Source organism: Pezoporus flaviventris, unplaced genomic scaffold (genome assembly GCF_033815535.1).
Source record: "Pezoporus flaviventris isolate CSIRO_AGI_PZ_B2104156 unplaced genomic scaffold, CSIRO_AGI_Pfla_v1 ptg000036l, whole genome shotgun sequence".
NCBI classification, from domain to species: Eukaryota; Metazoa; Chordata; class Aves; order Psittaciformes; family Psittacidae; genus Pezoporus; species Pezoporus flaviventris.
In genome coordinates this window covers 3,731,122-3,749,211 of record NW_026892584.1, presented here as the reverse complement: position 1 = coordinate 3,749,211, position 18,090 = coordinate 3,731,122, and the positions used below count along the sequence as shown (strand labels likewise).

General features: G+C 37.2%; 1 protein-coding gene and 1 long non-coding RNA gene across 3 annotated transcripts; one reads left to right on the top strand and one right to left on the bottom strand.

Moving 5' to 3' along the window:
• The first annotated feature begins 109 nt into the window (after positions 1 to 109).
• On the top strand, positions 110 to 16,883 carry LOC133274100 (uncharacterized). 2 transcript variants are annotated; one of them, XR_009745028.1, is made up of 4 exons: positions 110 to 328; positions 11,317 to 11,412; positions 14,886 to 15,045; positions 16,678 to 16,883. It is a non-coding gene; the product is annotated as an uncharacterized LOC133274100 (long non-coding RNA). The 2 variants fall into 2 exon arrangements; XR_009745027.1 differs by lacking the exon at positions 16,678 to 16,883 and having other exon boundaries at positions 14,886 to 15,397.
• On the bottom strand, positions 3,471 to 6,668 carry PTH (parathyroid hormone). The gene is made up of 2 exons (XM_061462884.1): positions 6,319 to 6,668; positions 3,471 to 5,543 (listed from the first exon to the last, which is right to left on the bottom strand). Exons 1-2 carry the CDS (start codon positions 6,609 to 6,611, stop codon positions 5,270 to 5,272), a joined length of 567 nt encoding a protein of 188 aa, XP_061318868.1. The 5' UTR covers positions 6,612 to 6,668; the 3' UTR covers positions 3,471 to 5,269.
• Positions 16,884 to 18,090: the final 1,207 nt, after the last annotated feature.

Below are 18,090 nucleotides of genomic sequence, written 5' to 3'. Positions count from 1 at the left end.
CAGGGGCGGGGCGTGGCGCTACGCGACGCCGTTGCTAAGGGCGGGCCGGCGCCGTGAGGCGTCCGGCGCTATGGCGGGGCCGGGGAGTGGCGAGCCGAGCCGAGCCGAGCCGAGCCGAGCCGAGCCGAGCCGAGCCGGGGCTGCCTGAAGGCCGCTGTCGTGCCGGGTGGGTGGGACGTCGCGATTCCCCCGCGTGCTGGGGGGTCAAACAGGCGGAGGGTGGAGGCTGCCGGTTTGAGAGGCTGTGCTGAAGAGCGAGCGCCGTCCGTCGGCGGGAAGAGTGGCTCCCGCCTACTGCCGCGGAAAGGTGCTGGGAAAGATGAGGCCGGTGAGCCACAGTGAAGCTACGCTGAGGGGATGGCAACCTGGCAGTTGCCTTTCCGCTGGAGCTCTGTCAATGTTTACACACGGGAGCTGTGAGGAACAACCGTTTGCGGTTTTACATAGTCCCATGGTACGCCATCTATCCCGGCCCGGCACAGAAGAAAAACCCAAAGACAGATGTAATACAGTTTAGCTAGACAAGCTGAGATCCCCGTCATCTCAGTCTTCATCCTAAAACTGATTCCTGATTTAAATTACAACTATAAGTTTTAGCTTCATACAGCCCTATAGGTTATATAAAGTCTATATAATCTGCAGTCTGTTTAGAAATATAATTAGTGGATGTGGCTTTCATTCTGTAGTGCCCTAGCAGAATTGTCATGTCCCACAATGTAGGCAGCTTTGGTGTACTGAAGTGTCACAGTTGTTGAGATGACAATAGGCCCATTGCACTCCTTGTGGGGGAGAATTAACTGATAGCAAGCCCAGGCTGTATTCAGAGCTAAAGACAACCTTTGTCTCTTTTTTGAGATATTCTCTATTAGCACCAGGTTGGGATTGACTTCCGTATCAGGTGAAAAGACTCCAGAACTCTAAACGATAAGTATATTGAAGCAAATTTGAATTAGTGGAAAGTTTGTGAGGAGGAAAAGGAGCAAATCTTTGCCCAGACTTTAGAATCTTTATCTGTTATTTTTTGTGCACTGTGGGAAGCCAGTCTAGTTGCACACTGGATATTTTGGGGGAGCCCCACTGTGAAGATCAGCCACCATGTATGGGCTCTTCTCAGAGTCTCATAAAATGCTATTTTAAGCCACTGTTGGACCAGACCTCCCAGGGAAAACATGCAGGTAAGATGGAACAAGGATCTGTATCCTACTGATGAGTATATTCACCTTGACTAGGGCTTTAACCTCTTGTTGAGGAAGTTAACAAATTTGCTGTCAGATTCCAGAAACCAGAACTGTATAGCCAATGCTTCTTGTGCTTCTATGTATCTTACAGAGCATTTCTGTCTTTCAGAGACACCTAATTATTAATCTAAAGATTCAGTGAGTGTATACCTCTGGACATCCCTGGGGCATTAGCAGATCTGACTGCTTCAGGCAGGGAATATTAGATAGACAATTTATGCACCTTAAGCACATTGGGGAGAGGAGGGAAAGAAGGGGGCAAGAAAGCAGGGATTTGAGTCTTCACTATACCAAAATGCACCACAAAAGACAGAAGCTTTGCAATATAGAGCGAAACAGGAATCTGATAATTCTCTTTTCCATCCTTTAACTATAGTCACAGACATAAACCATACAGTTCCAGAAGTCCACCAGTAGAACAATGACAGCCATGCAGCCCGAACAAAAGCTGTTAGCATGCACTAACTAGGCAGGGAGTTACATGCCACTTAACAGGGATCTGAGCAATATTAAACAGCAGTATATACACAGACAAAGTTAGAAGCAGCTAAGAAAGCCAAACCACTTGCAGTTAAATCAGCAGCAGTAGGTTTTACTTACAGATCATACAGTTTATCTAGCTTTTATTACAGTTCTTCTGACTTTGGCTTTGCTAACTTTTAATGGGGTTGGTGTTTTTTTCACATGCTACTATTTTATTTCCCCTTAGAATGGGTATTGATGTTGGTGCTTCCTGTTTCAATGAGTCATGACTGAGAGACACGATTATATTTCTTTTCACTGAGAATTTTATAAAATGTGAGTGTGTACAGTACATATTCATCTGCACAGGGTAGGTCTTCAAGGACACAGGTCTTAGCGAAAAGCCCTTGCCAGGTCTTAAAGTAAGGTTTTCTGCCTTGAAAGAAAATCTGTGCATAGAAACCACATTCTAAAGGGAGGAAAGAGGCCTTTTAGAGATGCTTCATCTTTGGAAGGCTGACTGACCCTGGGGATGTGAAGGGGTATGGACCTAATACTTTTCTAACCTCATCTCACTCTAACAGGGGACATAACAAGTCTTCTTTGCCAGTCACATGCATGTCTGCTGTGAAGTGCAGACTCACTTAGTATTTGCATTATTTACATGCAAGTACACAACCTGACATAGACTTAAGGCTCCTACCAATGCAAGTGTGGGAAAAGAACTTGAGCATACCCCAAAGTCATACCACTCCAGTGATGTTGGCTGGAGGTGAGATTTTGGCTCACCCTAGCTAGAAGCTATTTATTCAGCCATGTGCAGGCTCAATTCTTGCCCTCTCTTTCCTTGTTCTTTTACAAAGATAGGTAGGCAAAGACATTTATCTATTTATTTAGTCTGTTCTGTTTATTCATCAGATCTTTATCATGCCTTTTTATTTATTGCTTTTCTGACTGCTGCTGTTACATATGTGAACATATGTTGAAACGTATGTGTTTCAGTGGCCCTATTATTTCTTACCATCCTCTTTAGAGTCCCCTTAATCTGTGGAAGAGAGATGACCAAAATTTCATGTGTTACTCCAGGGGAAGATAAGTCTTTGCAATAGTTCATAATATTAAAATATTTTTGCTAACATCCTCTGCCCCACTCTGATAATTTTGCTGTTTTGACTGCTGCTACACTGATCAGAGGTTTAAGCTGAAAAACTGTAACGAATCTGTTTTTTTAGATTATTACAACTTGTAAGTAATTACATTCAAATTATATTTTTCTTTCTAATGGGCATTACCTAGCACTAATTCATCTGCCACTGTGCTGTCTTTAGTCCTTCTGAAGAATCATACTGTATATGGACAAAGCAAATATGGTTTTATCCATAAATAAGGCAGTGCTGAGCACAGTTTGTCTTTGGCCATATTTCCAGCTAAGCTATAGTGAGTGGTGTATCCTGTCTCTGACCCTGAAGCCCTTCATAAGCAACAAGTATTTTTTTTGAATTGTACAGAAAGTTTAAATATTTGTGTATGCATCTTTCATCTACTGGATAGCTGAAGATTAGGAAGAACAGGTTGTTTAGATAATAGAATTTTTTTTTAGATAAAAATGTAAAAATGTAAGGGTTTATTAATTTGGTGCTTGAAGGTTGTACAGTTTCTGCACATGTGTCAGTATTGTAAGGAACAGAAATACACTTGTGCTAGGTAAACCCCTTCTCTATAATCTTTGTTATTTTTGTGTGCAGGAAAGACCAAAGGAAAAGTAAAAATTGCTTTTATCATTATTTTTGTATTTATATTGCTCTAATAAAGTAAGATGGCTTAATAACCTTGCTCCAAATGCTAAATTATATCAGAATAGTTACACATCAGTCAGTTATTATGCTTTAAAATAATGTCCAAGAGCTTTTGGTCCACTTTATTTGGTAATATATAAGTGAGACATAAGTACAAAAATGCAATTTCATTTAAGTTAGCACAGATGTCTGATGAAAGAATAAATAGAAAGTGCACTTCAAGGCCTTGATTCTACAAAGAGGCAAGTAGCATGGAACCTTTGCCTATGTGTGAGAGGGCACTGATGTGCACAGATGTACCATCTGCTTGCAGCATCAGAGCCTCTACACTACTAAAAGTATAGCCAAGATTATGAACTACACTTTGCTAGTTACAAGTACCTTTCTAGCTTCCAGAAAATTGCATTTATATTTGTAATAATTTATGATTTTTTACTAGGTTTCCCAAGGTGTGCTAGACATCAAACAAAGAAATACAAAATGGTACCGGAACATCCATGCAAACTGTTTGGCTTAGAGCAGCAATTCGTCTAGATTTGAGCTCTGGCAATGGCAAATTTGGAGGTAACCACCATTATCCCTACTGAGAAAACATTGTTAGTCAGAAATGATTGAAGGTCCTAAGAAGATGTGCATATACCATTTGAAATATTTTTTTATTTGCTACTTTTAAAAATTATTATCATAATTGAATTTTTTCCACCCCTATTTATGCTGTTTATGTCTGATTCTGTTATAGTCCTACCAGCTAATGGTTCTTCTCCCAAGCTGATTCCTGGTTCTCATTTTTGGGGACTTTGCAAACTGAATTCCTAATTCTAAAAAATTAGCATATAAAAATGCATTTTATTTATGAGAGCCACTGGTCTCACAAAAAAAAAATATTTACACAGGAGGCCTAGTACAACATACAGAAATTCAGATATAGTTTACAGTGAAAATGAGGGACAAAAAATACATATTGCAAGACTTTTGTTTCAATTGTAATTGTCTGATATACAATAATTTGCCAGTTTTATAGTTAGGGGCCATGCTTAACCACATGCTAATTTCTCTGCTCCCAGTGTTTCTGCTATTAATTATAGGTTATCATCTTTTGGAAGAGGGGGAGGCAATGAAACCTTCCCTTCATTTCAGTATTTTGCAAAATTCCATCCTCCTATTTCATACAGATTTTGTTTTAATTTTATCCCACTGTAATTTCATCTCAAACTTCACCTTCCTACTTTATGTTTGCATTCTTTAATCCTAAATGCTTAACATTCAGCTTTTGCTATGTAATTAAAGTTAATCTGATTTTAGGCCGTCTTCGAAAAATAATTGTGGATTTAAGTTTACATATTTTCATTAGTGCAAAGTTAAGCAAAATTTAACCTTTGGCAAAATAGCGCCCTATTCTGTAGACAGGTTCTACTGCATTTAATCAGCGTTAGTTAACAGTAGGAGTAGGCCTAGTGATTACATACAAATACCGTCCATGTAAAAGCAGTAGAACTGGTCTTAAATGTCTGCAACTTTCCTGCTGTTTTGGATTTCTTTTTCTTTTTTATACCAGAAATTTCTAAGATACATTAGCCATATAAAAGATACCCAGAAATTGCAAACACATTTTACTATTTGGTTGTGAAATGTCTAGGTCAACAGGGCTACAACCTTGAATGGTGCCTTTAATCCTTATTGCAGTCTGAATAAATAATAATAAAATGCCCTACTTGATCAATCGTATAGAGACATGTGCTTACTTGGACAGATATAACGCTCTGACTTTTTCCATTATGGCTTTGTTTTAAAGAGTACATCCATGTAAGTTTTGTCCACATCGATGGATTTCTTCTGCATTGCTGCCCGCAAATGCTCAGGAAGCAGCCTTCGACTTCTTATCTCACCCAGCACAATCTCATCCTTGTTTCGAGGTCTCTGGGTCCTAGCATCTTCAAGGGCACTGTGCACATCCTGCAGTTTCATCTGAAGCCAGTCCTGTCTCTCTATGGTGTGTCTATGCTCTCCAAGATTATGCATTAGTTGCATCTCACTCACTGATCTTTTCCTGCATGAAAGGAAAGCAAAGAAAGAGACTCATAGTGGCCCCTCTTGAATTCTAGATCTCAAAACCTGCTATTTGAGAACCTTTTTTGCGATACCACAATACAGAGCCATAAGACTTACCTTTCCTATTCGTAAGAGGTAGAATCGCATCTGGAGAAGAGGAGTGTCGCTGGAGGCTTATTATTGGTAATGGATATATTAGTGAGAAGACATAAAAAATGGGAAATAGTGCACTTTTGTGATGAAATTGTTTGACCATGATTTATTTTAGCTATTGTAGATATGTTAGGACACATACAATAGTAAGACACTGATTAATAAAACTGCAGTGTTTATTCAGGGGTAGTTTTCTGTGAACACTAGAGCTAAGGAAGCATGTCTTCCTGTGGATTTGTACCTCAGTGCTGACTGATGTTAATGTCTAAGTGTGAGTTCCAGCTAGATTCTCACACAGTAAAAAAATGCTATCCTGTGCAGACCCCGTAAGTGCCTTATGAGATGAACCTTACCCAGTGATATTCCTAGGAGATCACTTACATGATTTTTCTCCCTCTACTCAGCTGCCTGTTTTCACAAACTGTTTAAGAGCTCAGAGTATCTGAGAGCTCTACAGCTGTATCTAAGATGACAGAATTTGGCCAGCTTGGCCAACAGGCTCAAAAGCAGAGACAGAAAGACTCACATACATATAAACTTACATGCAGACAAAGTAATGAGGTTCTCAAGACACCTTAAGTCATCCTCCAAACTTTGGAAGTGTAAAATAATGTACTTACATCATTGGTCTTCCATCAGAGTTTGTAAAAAAGCATATGGCATATAAAATGATTGCAATCCTGGCCAGATTTTTTATAGAGGTCATTTTCTCTACAAAGACAGAAATGAATACATGTATGAATCTGTATTTCAAGCAATTTCTGTTTGTTCCAAATAAATTTAGTTTAGAAAAAAACTGAAGGCAGGCATCAAAGGAGGGATTTTGAAAAATAGACTTTTTTGTGAACAGAGTTAAAGAAAGGCATGCAAACAAAGACTCCGTTTCTAATACTAATTTTGAAAGCAACTTCATAGGCAAGTCTAAGAACTTTGGTCTTTGGTTTAGTTGCCCTGCCTCATCATCATCATCATCATCATCATCATCATCATCATCATCATCATCACCATCTAGGTACCCATCCACTGAATAATTTGGTGAAAAGCAACATGCCCTTCCATTATTATTGTTGCTGCTGTTGTTATTATTATTAAATTCATACTTCATATACTCCAAGTATGTTGAAATACTTGTATATTAGCTATGCAAGTTAGAAGTTTTGTCTTTTATCTATTTCCATTGCATATTCTTTAGAATGAAGAGGCTGACAATTTTCTTGACAATTTAGCATGAAGGCATAACTCTACTGAGTTATGTCATTCCCCGTTTAATTCCATAAGAGAAATCAGAATTGAGCACCTCAGATTTTTAAATGATAATCCTGCACTGCCAGTATGAATTCCACTCTGCTTTGTACATCAGCAGCAAAACTGCCACTTGGGATATATTTGAGAAATATTTATTAATGCTGATGCTACAACAGGCAGAAATGACAGTCCAAATATCAGTTTCTAGTCTGGATTTTCAGTATGGGCAGACAGAATAAGCATTTTTTTTTTGTTATAGCTTAAGAAATTTGATACATTTTTGCAGTATTTTCTGCAGCTTTACTCTGGGTCAGGAAAGCATTTATTGAACGGTATCTTACATGACAGCCTGAATGTGGTCCCAGCAGTCAGGATCTGGATTTTCTTCAAGATGTTTCTAACTCATTGCCACAATTTTTTTTTTATTTCACAAACTTGGTTCAGATAATAAAACAATTTGATTGTACTACTTTATTTTTAAGATAGGCTGAACAGAAGGTAATGTAAAAATTAACAAAGAATCAATGATAACATTTTCTAAGTAAGTCTTCTAGAGAACTTGGAAATAAAATAGAGTATACTTACCAGATAGTATCTTACACAGATTTCTGGTTTGGGTATGTCAGCAGATGACTGTCTCTTGATGTCAAGTATATTTAAAGACTACTGAATTGGTTCAGTGAACCCCTTAAATGTAACTCTAAAATAGAGCTTCTAAGTAACTTAGAAGCCCTTTTATTGTCTCAGTTGATGTCACTCTCAACACACACCCTCCTGACCCTCATGTACCCACCCTCAGATGCTTTTGTTAATTTGGCATTTACAGGGAAAAGAAAGATCTCAGCAAAAAGAAAGTATCCTGGGTACCTGTGAAGAAGTTTGACTTTTAAATTCAGATTCCCTATTCCTCATAGTTTTGTACTGAAGAGAAAACGATCTCTGAAGCTGTTGAAATGATTTGCAAAGAAAACTTTATGTTGCTAAATGAAGGCAGGTAAAATTTACATTGGGCAGTGAGGTTAGTGATGTACAAATGCAAGATTATAACAAAATATTGAAAAGCTAACATCTCTAATACTTGTTGAGCTCAGATACTAGGTTTCTTTGTGAAAGAATATACTGGAGAGGAGCAGAGGCCCTGGGATGATAGTAGATCATGTCTTTAATGAGATGCTGGTGGTACAAAAAAGTTATTAAAATACACTCTTCTGTTACACCTATACTTAAGTATATCCCACCATCTCTCAAATGTGCCTCCTAAAATGGAAGCATTCAAACAGGCTGTGATGTAAATTAGTACTTTATAAATTTTGGAAAAGAAATACGTAACTCTTTGCCTACATTCTAAGAAGGGAAATGTGTAATTCAGCAATACTTTCCCGTATGTTTGAAGAAAGATTATTTTTGGCTGCAAGGTATTTTTCCTACATTAGGTGCTTCTGCTGAGTTCCAGCGTATTTCTCCAGGAAAATAAAAATTGAAATAAAGTTTACATCTGCATATTTTAACACACCATTTGGAAGCTATTACTGCTTTTACCATTAATGCTTTTTTGGTTACACTATATATCTGTTGTATTTCAATAAGACGTAAAAAAGATATTTTACAATATTGATTTATATAGATGGTATTCCCAAGGGGAAAGGAAGGGAAGAAACAGAAACTCCATAAAACTCTAAAGAAGTTCCCTCAGTAAGCAGTAAACTGAGAAACTGAGAAGTACAGAAATAATCCACTTAAACAAGTTCAAGAAAACAAGGTAGAGAGTCTCCCAACATTATATTCTCAGTCCTCAATATCCTAACACCTACACAAAAAGAAAGAGTAAACAAAGGTTTATGGGGACAGTATGTTTTGTATCTGGTGTGGCCACCAGGGATACTAATTGAAGGCTTTAGTGACTAAAAACGTGCAATGAACATGGCAAGCCAGGAAAGGATTTGAAAAATGTCTACACAGTTGATTATGAAAAGCTGCATTTTTTAGATTTTACCATAACAAACATCTGTAAAACCTTTAAACATGGCAGTATTTTTACAGAGGCCTGGCATTCCTATGGAACCTCTACCAAAGCCTTAACTAAAGGACAAACATGAAAAAAATCTAGTGTCTGTGTACAAAAAAAAAACATGCTTTCATATAAACTGGCAGCAACTGATAGCAGAAATCAGCAATAAGCCATTAGTAAGAACTGCAAAATGAGTGTTTGCAGACTTGAGTTGCTGACACTATTATTCTAGTTGGAGTTGTATTCCTTACAAAAGACATGTAAATATGGAAGAGACCCCAGCTTGGAGCTTTGTATAAAACTGAGACAGAGAAAATACCAGAAAACACTTAAGTCACTTCAGACAATTTACAGTATATTAGTGCAGGTGTCCTTAAACAAGATGTAGTTTTAGCCGGCTTCTTTGCAGCATACCTAGTCTTTGAAACAACTCTGAAATAGGATTTTTTATTCAAAGGTATTAAATATGTTGTACCTGAAATCTCAAAGATATCTGAACTTAATACTTCAAAAATATTTCCATGTGAAAAATGCACAAGACAAATTAGAATTGCACTGTTTGTCTCAGATAAGTGAAGATACAAAAATAACAAAAATACGGAATATGTACCCCACTATTTGTAAATAAATAGAACCCACGGTTGTAATTAAAGAAACTTTAAATTACACCTCAAAATGGGCATAGCTTTTTCTGTATATGCAGAAAAAATAACTTACTTGGTTTGGATTATTATCCCTGATATACAGAAATTATGTTATTTTATAATATTGCTGCTAATAACTTACCCCATGTCATCTGTATTTGCTAAACTTGGCATATCAAATGTGGGAATGACAGATAATGGACCAAATGAGTGCAGCTTTTTTTACATAATACTGGGAATTGTGAACATTTTTGTTTGGACACAGTGCTTCCACCATGAAATGATGAGTTGAAAATGGATTTGAGCTCTTCTGATGTTTCAGAAAGATGAAGATTCATGTTCAGATTCAAATTTTTCTCTTTTAAGCATCCCTTAAAAAAAATCAGATCACTTTTGGGCAGGAAGCCAGGGCTAACACGTGCTGAAATGCTGTTCATTAGGAGTCTTAAGACTCCCTGCATTTACGGAGACTGTGGTGAAAAAGAGGTATATAAACTTTCATGACAGAAAAAAAAAAAAAAAAAATTATCTCCTCAATGAAAAGGCATTTCATGATCCTTTGTAGGTCTAAGACTGTGTATATAAAGAAAATGGCAAAAATGGCGACCCCCCCCCCAAGTTTTTCTCAGGAATTTCTAGTGCCTACAAATGAGGAATGACCTAAATTAAATGATTTTTTACTTCTCTTAGAATAAAAGGAGGGAAAACACTGTGGATCCTGAGTTTTCATATTCTGAAAATAGCAGGCTGTGAATGAGCCAATGCACAAAACTGGGTACAACTGAACAGAGCAGTCAACAAACTATAAAACATTAAATGTTTTGGGTATCTATGAGAGAAAGGCAACTGATTCAAAAACTGATTGCAAACTATTGGTGTATATGTTGCATTATCGATACTGAAATTTCTTTTCCTTTGGAAGAGGAAGAAGTGAGAGCAGGTAACTTTTAATGAGACTTAGGCTGAAATACAATAATGCTTAGTAGATTGTAGTTCAAATTTGTGATTATTTCTTCAGCAAACTGTCTCAGGTTAGACCTAAGCTTGAACTGAATGTTCTCTTTATCATCATCTAAAACCATAGAATGTTATACTGGAAATGAGACAATATAGCAATATAGAATCATAGAATCAACTAGGTTGGAAAAGACCTACAAGATCATCAAGTCCAACCTCTACCTCAGCAGTGCCAGGGCAACTAAACCATGTCACTAAGGGCCTCATCTACATGTTTTTTGAACACTTCCAGGGATGGTGATTAACAAGAATAAGATTTCCATTTCACCCTTGGAAATGGAAATAATCTGTAGTCAAAATGGTGCCCTTAATTTTCAATTTCTTGTTTGATTTAACTCTGGTTTAACACTGTTGTTTCAGTTTAACACAATGAGGTGTAATAAAATTTAAATAATATGGAATGTGGTAAATATTTTATAGGTGTTTAATACTACAGAGTTCATTACAGTGATGGCTTCTCTGTGCCACGAGACATTATAGACATGAAACAAGGGCATGGCACTTCTGAAGGTGAGGGAGACAGCTGAAGAACTGGAGATGCTGGAATCACAGTGTGGGAAGGAAGAGCTGACCATAGCCTTTTCCTCTGACAAGGCTTTTTCTTGATCAGTCAGAAAACTACCCTTCTCTGACCTTCCCTTATAGATTGTACAGATACTTGAATCAACTGTGCATGAAAAAAATCTGTGTTGCTTTGTTTGCAGGTGGTGTGCCACTTACGTTGAATTTGTTCCATTGAATGTAATCAGACTCCAGGGTTGAAAACAAGAGGAAAGTAATTAGACAGACTTTACAGCCAGGTAGGTGAACAATGGCCAAATTCTAAAAATTCTGAATTCTTTATAATGTACTTCATATATTCTATTCATTTTGTCAGGAAAAAGTATTATACTGCATCTTGAAATTGAACACATACTAAGGTGTACTACTGGAATATGGATAGAAGACACAGCTTTCTACAATTATATTCTTAAGGCACTAAAGCATATTTTCACAAATCAATTACGTAATCTGGTGTATTAATATTCCTACAGAATCCTTCATGCTCTAGATTTAAGGCTTAAATACTGCAGTGAAATTACTTCTGTACTGTTTACAAAAGCTTTTTCCACTTTGCTTGTTCCAGTGCATAATTCCAGATAAAAAGCTTTCTAACTGCAAGTGTGGCTAAGCGAGTATTAGTAGATCATTGAGCAAGGGAACAAAGTAATGGGTGACACACAGGATGATTGGTGAGGCAACCTTTCTAAATGTGTCCATGGAATGTTTCTGCCTTGACACAATGAAGAACCAAAGTGACAGTCAGTAAACTCTTTAGAACTTCATTTGATTGACAAGATTTGTGGCTTTTCAAATACCACAGCAGCATGTTTGGTAATTTATGTAAACAATATTGGGTATCTTCAGGTGGTTTTTGGGTTCTTGCAGCTAGATGAAGCTTTGACCACATGCTAGTTTCCAATTAGATAAAAACCAACACAGAGACTTATATGAAAATCAAAAGATGAGCTATCACAGTCTTTGTTTGTGTCCAATCTGCTTCATACAATGTGTTTTTAGCAGCTATTGGCAAACACGAATTTGCAAATAATTGCTTGCCAGTGTGTTTTTTTCTAGCTACAGAAAATCTTTCATCTGAGTATCACAATGTTCCTGAATTTGCCTGATTTCTTTCTGAAGGAAGTATATATTGATGATATTTCTAAGTTATGGACATTTAGGCAAAGACATCACCGAGAAAAAGATCAGAGAGAAAACAGAAAACAGGGGCTGGTAGATTTCTAGTCCCAGTCACCTGACTTTAGGTACACTTGCTTACCTAGGGAGATAAACTGGACACTGTAATGGTAACTGTGATCCAGATTATTTCTAGAGTTTTCACTGATTAAATGAAGCACATACAATATCTGAGTGGACACCCCTGTTAGCTCTCAATGTAACCTAGCCATGTTATCTCACAGAGCTATCCAGTTTATTACAGAATTTCTCCTTTGATCTATCATGGACATGCCAGGCTTTGATGATACGATCATGAATGTATGTGTGTTTGCTCCCTGCATGCCACCCTATACCATGGCTGCATAGAATTTCACATAACATTACATGGCTGTTTTGAAGCCTAAACGGAGAGCCCTGCTTACCTCATCTCTCTGTCATGACAAGAATCTGAAGCTTGATGAAACAGCCCAGAGTAGCCTGGAGGAATGCTAAAATGTCTGTTAAGGAAAGTCATGAAGATGAGGTACCTCTTAGCCTGTACAGAGACATATTTCAATGGTCAGTAGCAAAAATGTTATTGTGCATCATGAACAATAATTAAAGCTGTGATTAGCACATACATATCGGCACATTTTTAAAGTGCTGTTAGTGAATTGTAAACTAAATGTGAAAGTATTTGTAGAATTGTGTGTGAAAGTATAGGTTTTACTTGGGGTTTAAAAGTTTTAAATTATTTTACAGCAAGTAATTAGTGGAATATTAGCCTTCATGACACTGAAATGCCATGCTGTTACTGCTTTGCTGAATTCATTGCTATAATGAACAGTATAGTACTATATGACCTTTTTCAGTACATAGGAAACTAGTGCAGTACTCAAAACTACTGTTGGATTATCAGATTTTGGGGATCAATACCAAATGGAATTAGGCATATGCATACACATATATATATAGTCTTACATAGGCCAGGGTTTTCATTGGCCTATACTAGCTCCAAATATTTTGTGCAGGCTTGAGTTCCCTTTTAGTGACATACAGTGTAGTTGGAGCTCTAATGAGGGCTCATGTTCTTTTCTGTCACCCTTGAAACCAACATAGCATCCTTGACAAGCCATACAAGGAAACCAGCTTTGAGAGCACGAGTAATCCCAGAGAGAAATGCAACACTGAAACAGGGCTGAGTCTAAAATTCACTGCCTATCTTCCCCAGTCTGAAGGACCTCACTCAAGACTTCAGGATTCAGGAAACCTCTCTTCTGCATTGCACACACAGCCAAATACATGCACATCCTATCAAATCATCATTTTAAAATCTATTAAGACATCTACTAATAATGGTTTGAGTAATTAAATACTGCTGTCAACTTGATCCTAAAAGTGGGAGGTAGGGAGCAGCAGATATTTGCAAGTGTCAGGTTTGACCTAAAACCATGATAAAAATGAATGTGCTAGCTCTGCATAAAATAAAATTTAAAAAACGATGACTCGGGATGATACAGGATGGAACAATGAAGGTCTGCATGTTTTATGCAGGTAGCCACGTATTTTTCTATCCTTTTTACTGAAAAGACATTTCAAGCTCATATTCCCATACTTTTTGCAGTCACTGCAGATGAGCAGATAGCATACAAGTAAGCATTCTGGTCCTTGACAAAATCTCATGGGAATGAAGTGTACACTTTATAAATGAATGATGATACTTCATGCCTTTCCTTCGATCCAGTGAATGTCCTGAAAAATATTATAGTCCATAGTCAGCTGAAAAACTTGGAAATATAGAGAACTTGCAAAAATCAATGTTTTGTTTGGCATTTGAAAGAAAATATTGTGCTAGGTGCTATGCAAGCACACAAGAAGATGCAGACCCTTTAATAATGGTGTTATTAAGATAAAAAAAGTGTTGTGTTTTATACAAAGCTTTTCATTATTTCAGATATTTATTACAGCAAATAAAATATTCTAAGTTATATATTAAAGACTGTCCCAGAAATAAAATCCTTTAAATAAAAACTTCTATGTAGAAGACTTACTGAAGATTAATTCTGGAGTTAAATATTTTGGCCTGAAGCTTCTTCAAGATATTATCTTAATGTGTTTGTACACATATTTATAGTATTTTCTAAAAGGTTAATACTTTTTCTGTATTTTCCCTTCTTTATTTAATCAATCCTCTTCACAAAATTATTAGCTGGATTACTAATAGTTGTTAAAATCCAATTCTTGAATTAACAGTTTTCTCTTACAGAACTCAAAAGACATTTTGTATTTGCATTATATGTATATTTTAAATCCTTCTATGTATTCAAAACTCATTTTTCTTCTTAGACCTTCCTGAAATATCAGCACTAACATGAAATTCTTGTAATAATTCTGAGAATCTAGTTCACCAAAAAGTCTAGCACATTTGGAGCATCCATCACTTCATCTTCTGCTTTTTACTTTTTTCTTTTTTCTTGTTGGATTTCACACTGTGGTCTATGAGAAAATGCACTTTACATTGAGATGTATGGGTCTCAGTGCTTAACAGTTACTTGCTTTGGTCTCTTTGTTTCAGGCTCTGTGTTGAGCCAGTGAGACTCAAAAGAATTAAGAATTGGAGTTTGGCTCTACACATCATCACCCTGGCCTCTTCTACTATGATCTTCAATAAGTGAGAGCATTATTATTATTAACTGTAGTGGTAGTTCAGTGCATTATATAGATTCTACTAGTCAGTACGTCTCCTCTAGATCTTCTGTGCTGATGTGTATTTCTTCTCTCTCACAAAGCTAAACAGACTATCTTGATTTAATTTTTTTCTAGTTAAGCTACTTAGTTCACTGCTTAGCAACTGCTGAAATCTATTGCTAAGGCTGTGTCTCTTCTTCCATTTGGAATTCAGACTCTTCATCTTAATTTCCTAGGCTTTTTGTAAAAGGCCTATATCCCCACTTCGGTGCATTGTATATTGCCATTTTAATCTCTACAGTTTGGGCTAGGATAGAAACAAATAAAGATTTGCTTCGCTTACACTGTATAACTGAGTAGTGAAGGACCTAACCTGGTATTTCTGCCCTTATTTTCTGCTACCCTTTGTTTTACATTGTGATCTCCCTATCTCATAGGATAGACTAGTTAAGGTAAGAATTAACCAATTCTGCCTAATCAAGTCACTTAATTTTCCATGCTTCATAATCCTTACTAAAATGACTATTCCTCTTAGAACCCTGTTCCTAACTACTTTTTCTGTGGTACCCCTATGTTAGGAACAGGATCTTCTCCATTGGCCAGATAACTTTTCTTCTCTTGTCTCTTTTGCATTTTGCTTTACTGCCCATTACCAAAACAACTGGCTGTTTCCCAGTATTTAAGAAAAGATAACAATTACCCTATATAGGCAAACATTTATACATAAAAAGAATCTATAAGAAGCAGCCCAAACCTACAGTATACTGCTACAAATTGTTCCTTCCCCTCCTGTAAGTTGCACAATTCTGCATAACCTCAGGACTGTGATCTCTTTGAGCATGGATTGTATTTTTCCACTAATTCTGATGAACAGTTATCCTGTAGCAGTAACAATGGCTTTGTAGTTTTACAGTGATCCTACAATGCATCTCACAAAAGAGAGGATCATGAAAAGGAATATTCTGAGCCATCATCCCTAGCAGCCTGGTAAAATTAAAGATTGGATAATTAAGGCAATTACTGCATTAGTTTTTCCAGGGTCACTGCCCCTTCTCCTCTCTCTGGAGAAACTCCTATAAAAGGAGGCTCTGCATATCTCTGTAATACAAATTACCTGAAAAACAAATGCATGGTCAGAAGCTAGTGGGAAATAAGGCATACTAATGTGCAAACAGTTGCTGAGGCAAGAGTGGCATCCTAACCCCCAAAATTTCTTTGTATCTGAGAGAACTATAAACATTTGTGAGAGTATAAATTTACCAAAGTGCACAGAGGAGATGGTTTGAGCTAACAGTTTGGTTTTGTTCCATGCTAGCATCTGTGCTGTAACTATAGGAACAGACTATAAATAGGCCAACCCAGTTACCTTTTTCAGAACTTCGGGGATGGCTAATCCTCAAAATAGATGAATTACATAAGTCTGTTCTCTAAACATACTCATTCACTCTGCAAATTGGGTTCTTTGCATGCCTCTGTAAAATTAGTGCATCCCTCTCTAGCTAGTACTCACTGGAGCAGTTGTTCAGTTGACATAGTTGTGCTAACTCAAAGAACAATGCTAGTTGTCAGCATCTGAGGATTTGGACTTTGGCTGCAGATATTTATTAAAGTGCATTTAAAAAGAAAAGCAAATCTGAAATATCAGACTGTAACAATGAATCTCAAATTTAATTCTGCAGGGTCAAAAAGCCACATTTTCGATACACTGGGCTGGATGCACATGTTTGAGTTATATGAAGGGGAGCAAATACTCAAACTGAATCATTCAGATTTGCAAGACTGTTCTTGAACTTCAGGTTACAACAAAAGCTGGAGAAGTGTTTCCTCCTCTGGAGAACAATAGTATTTAAGAAACACCACACGAGATAGAAGATCTCATTCTGGAGTTCTGAAGTCTGTCCTTAAAGGAGCAACTATGCACAAAACTGGACCTAGTGTATTTATAAGTGGAAATGCCATTCTTGCATCAACTGTCAACTCTCCAAAACTCTAGGGACTCTTACAGTGATGTTGTGTATTGGAACCATTTGCAAATGGAATAGTCCAAGCAGTCCTTAATACCTGCAGGTTTATGTCCAGTTACTGCCTTCTCAAGCTGAGCAATCATTATATCACTGCTACAGTGGCCTAGCAGCCTAGTAACATAAAGACAAGACATTGCATTGGAATGGGCAGCTCTGAAGACACATGCTCAAATATGACCTCATCACATTAAGGATATACTTAGAGGAATAGTATCCTTCCAGGAAAGAGCACTCTACAGCTGTTACCACTAATGCCTGAACAGGTCTCTTGCTCATGGTAATTCTTATACCATCTTTGAAGAAAGAGTTATTTCATGCATTTTACAGATGAATGAACAGAAATAGGAAATCTCAAAGCTGGAATCTACCTAGAATGCTCACCAAAGGCCAGGAAATACCAAGAAATGTCATCAAAAGGCCCCTGCATCACTGTGCAAGTGAAGATACTTTCCCATAAAAGTGATCCACACAGTAACACTACAGTGGAAGAGATCAAAAGCTGAATGTGTTTGGTATGTGAAGCCCTGCATTCCAGGCAGCAGTGCAGACCACAGAGCTGGGAGGCTGTTACTGCTCCATTATGTAATGTTCACAAGCTCTTTGCCTCGAGTGATCGAACACCTGCAAGAGGCACATATTTCCCACTCTACTAGGGTTGCAATCTCATTTTGTCTTTCCTGTATTTATCTTCACAGAGGAATTACTCAAAATCTGCAGACTTTCTTTTTAAGCCTCTTGGGTGTCACTAGGTTTTCACTCTATGTGTGCCTCATGTTTTGGGCTCTCCAGGCATACTGTATGTTTGTTTGTTTGTTTGTTTCCCATCAGCCTTCACTATTTTATCCATCTCTGTTGTGGTTCTCTCCTGCGGTTATATTCCTAATTTATAATCAGTCATATGGCACACTATCTACCACATTTATGAAGAAATATGAATACATATCGTTCTGTTTAATTTATAGCTCTGTTCCTTTGAAGCACAAAGTAAAAGCTCTTTGCAAAAATGTGAACACTGAATGGAATGATTGTCATTTTTTGGATTTCTGGGGAGTCTCACACTGACAGCTG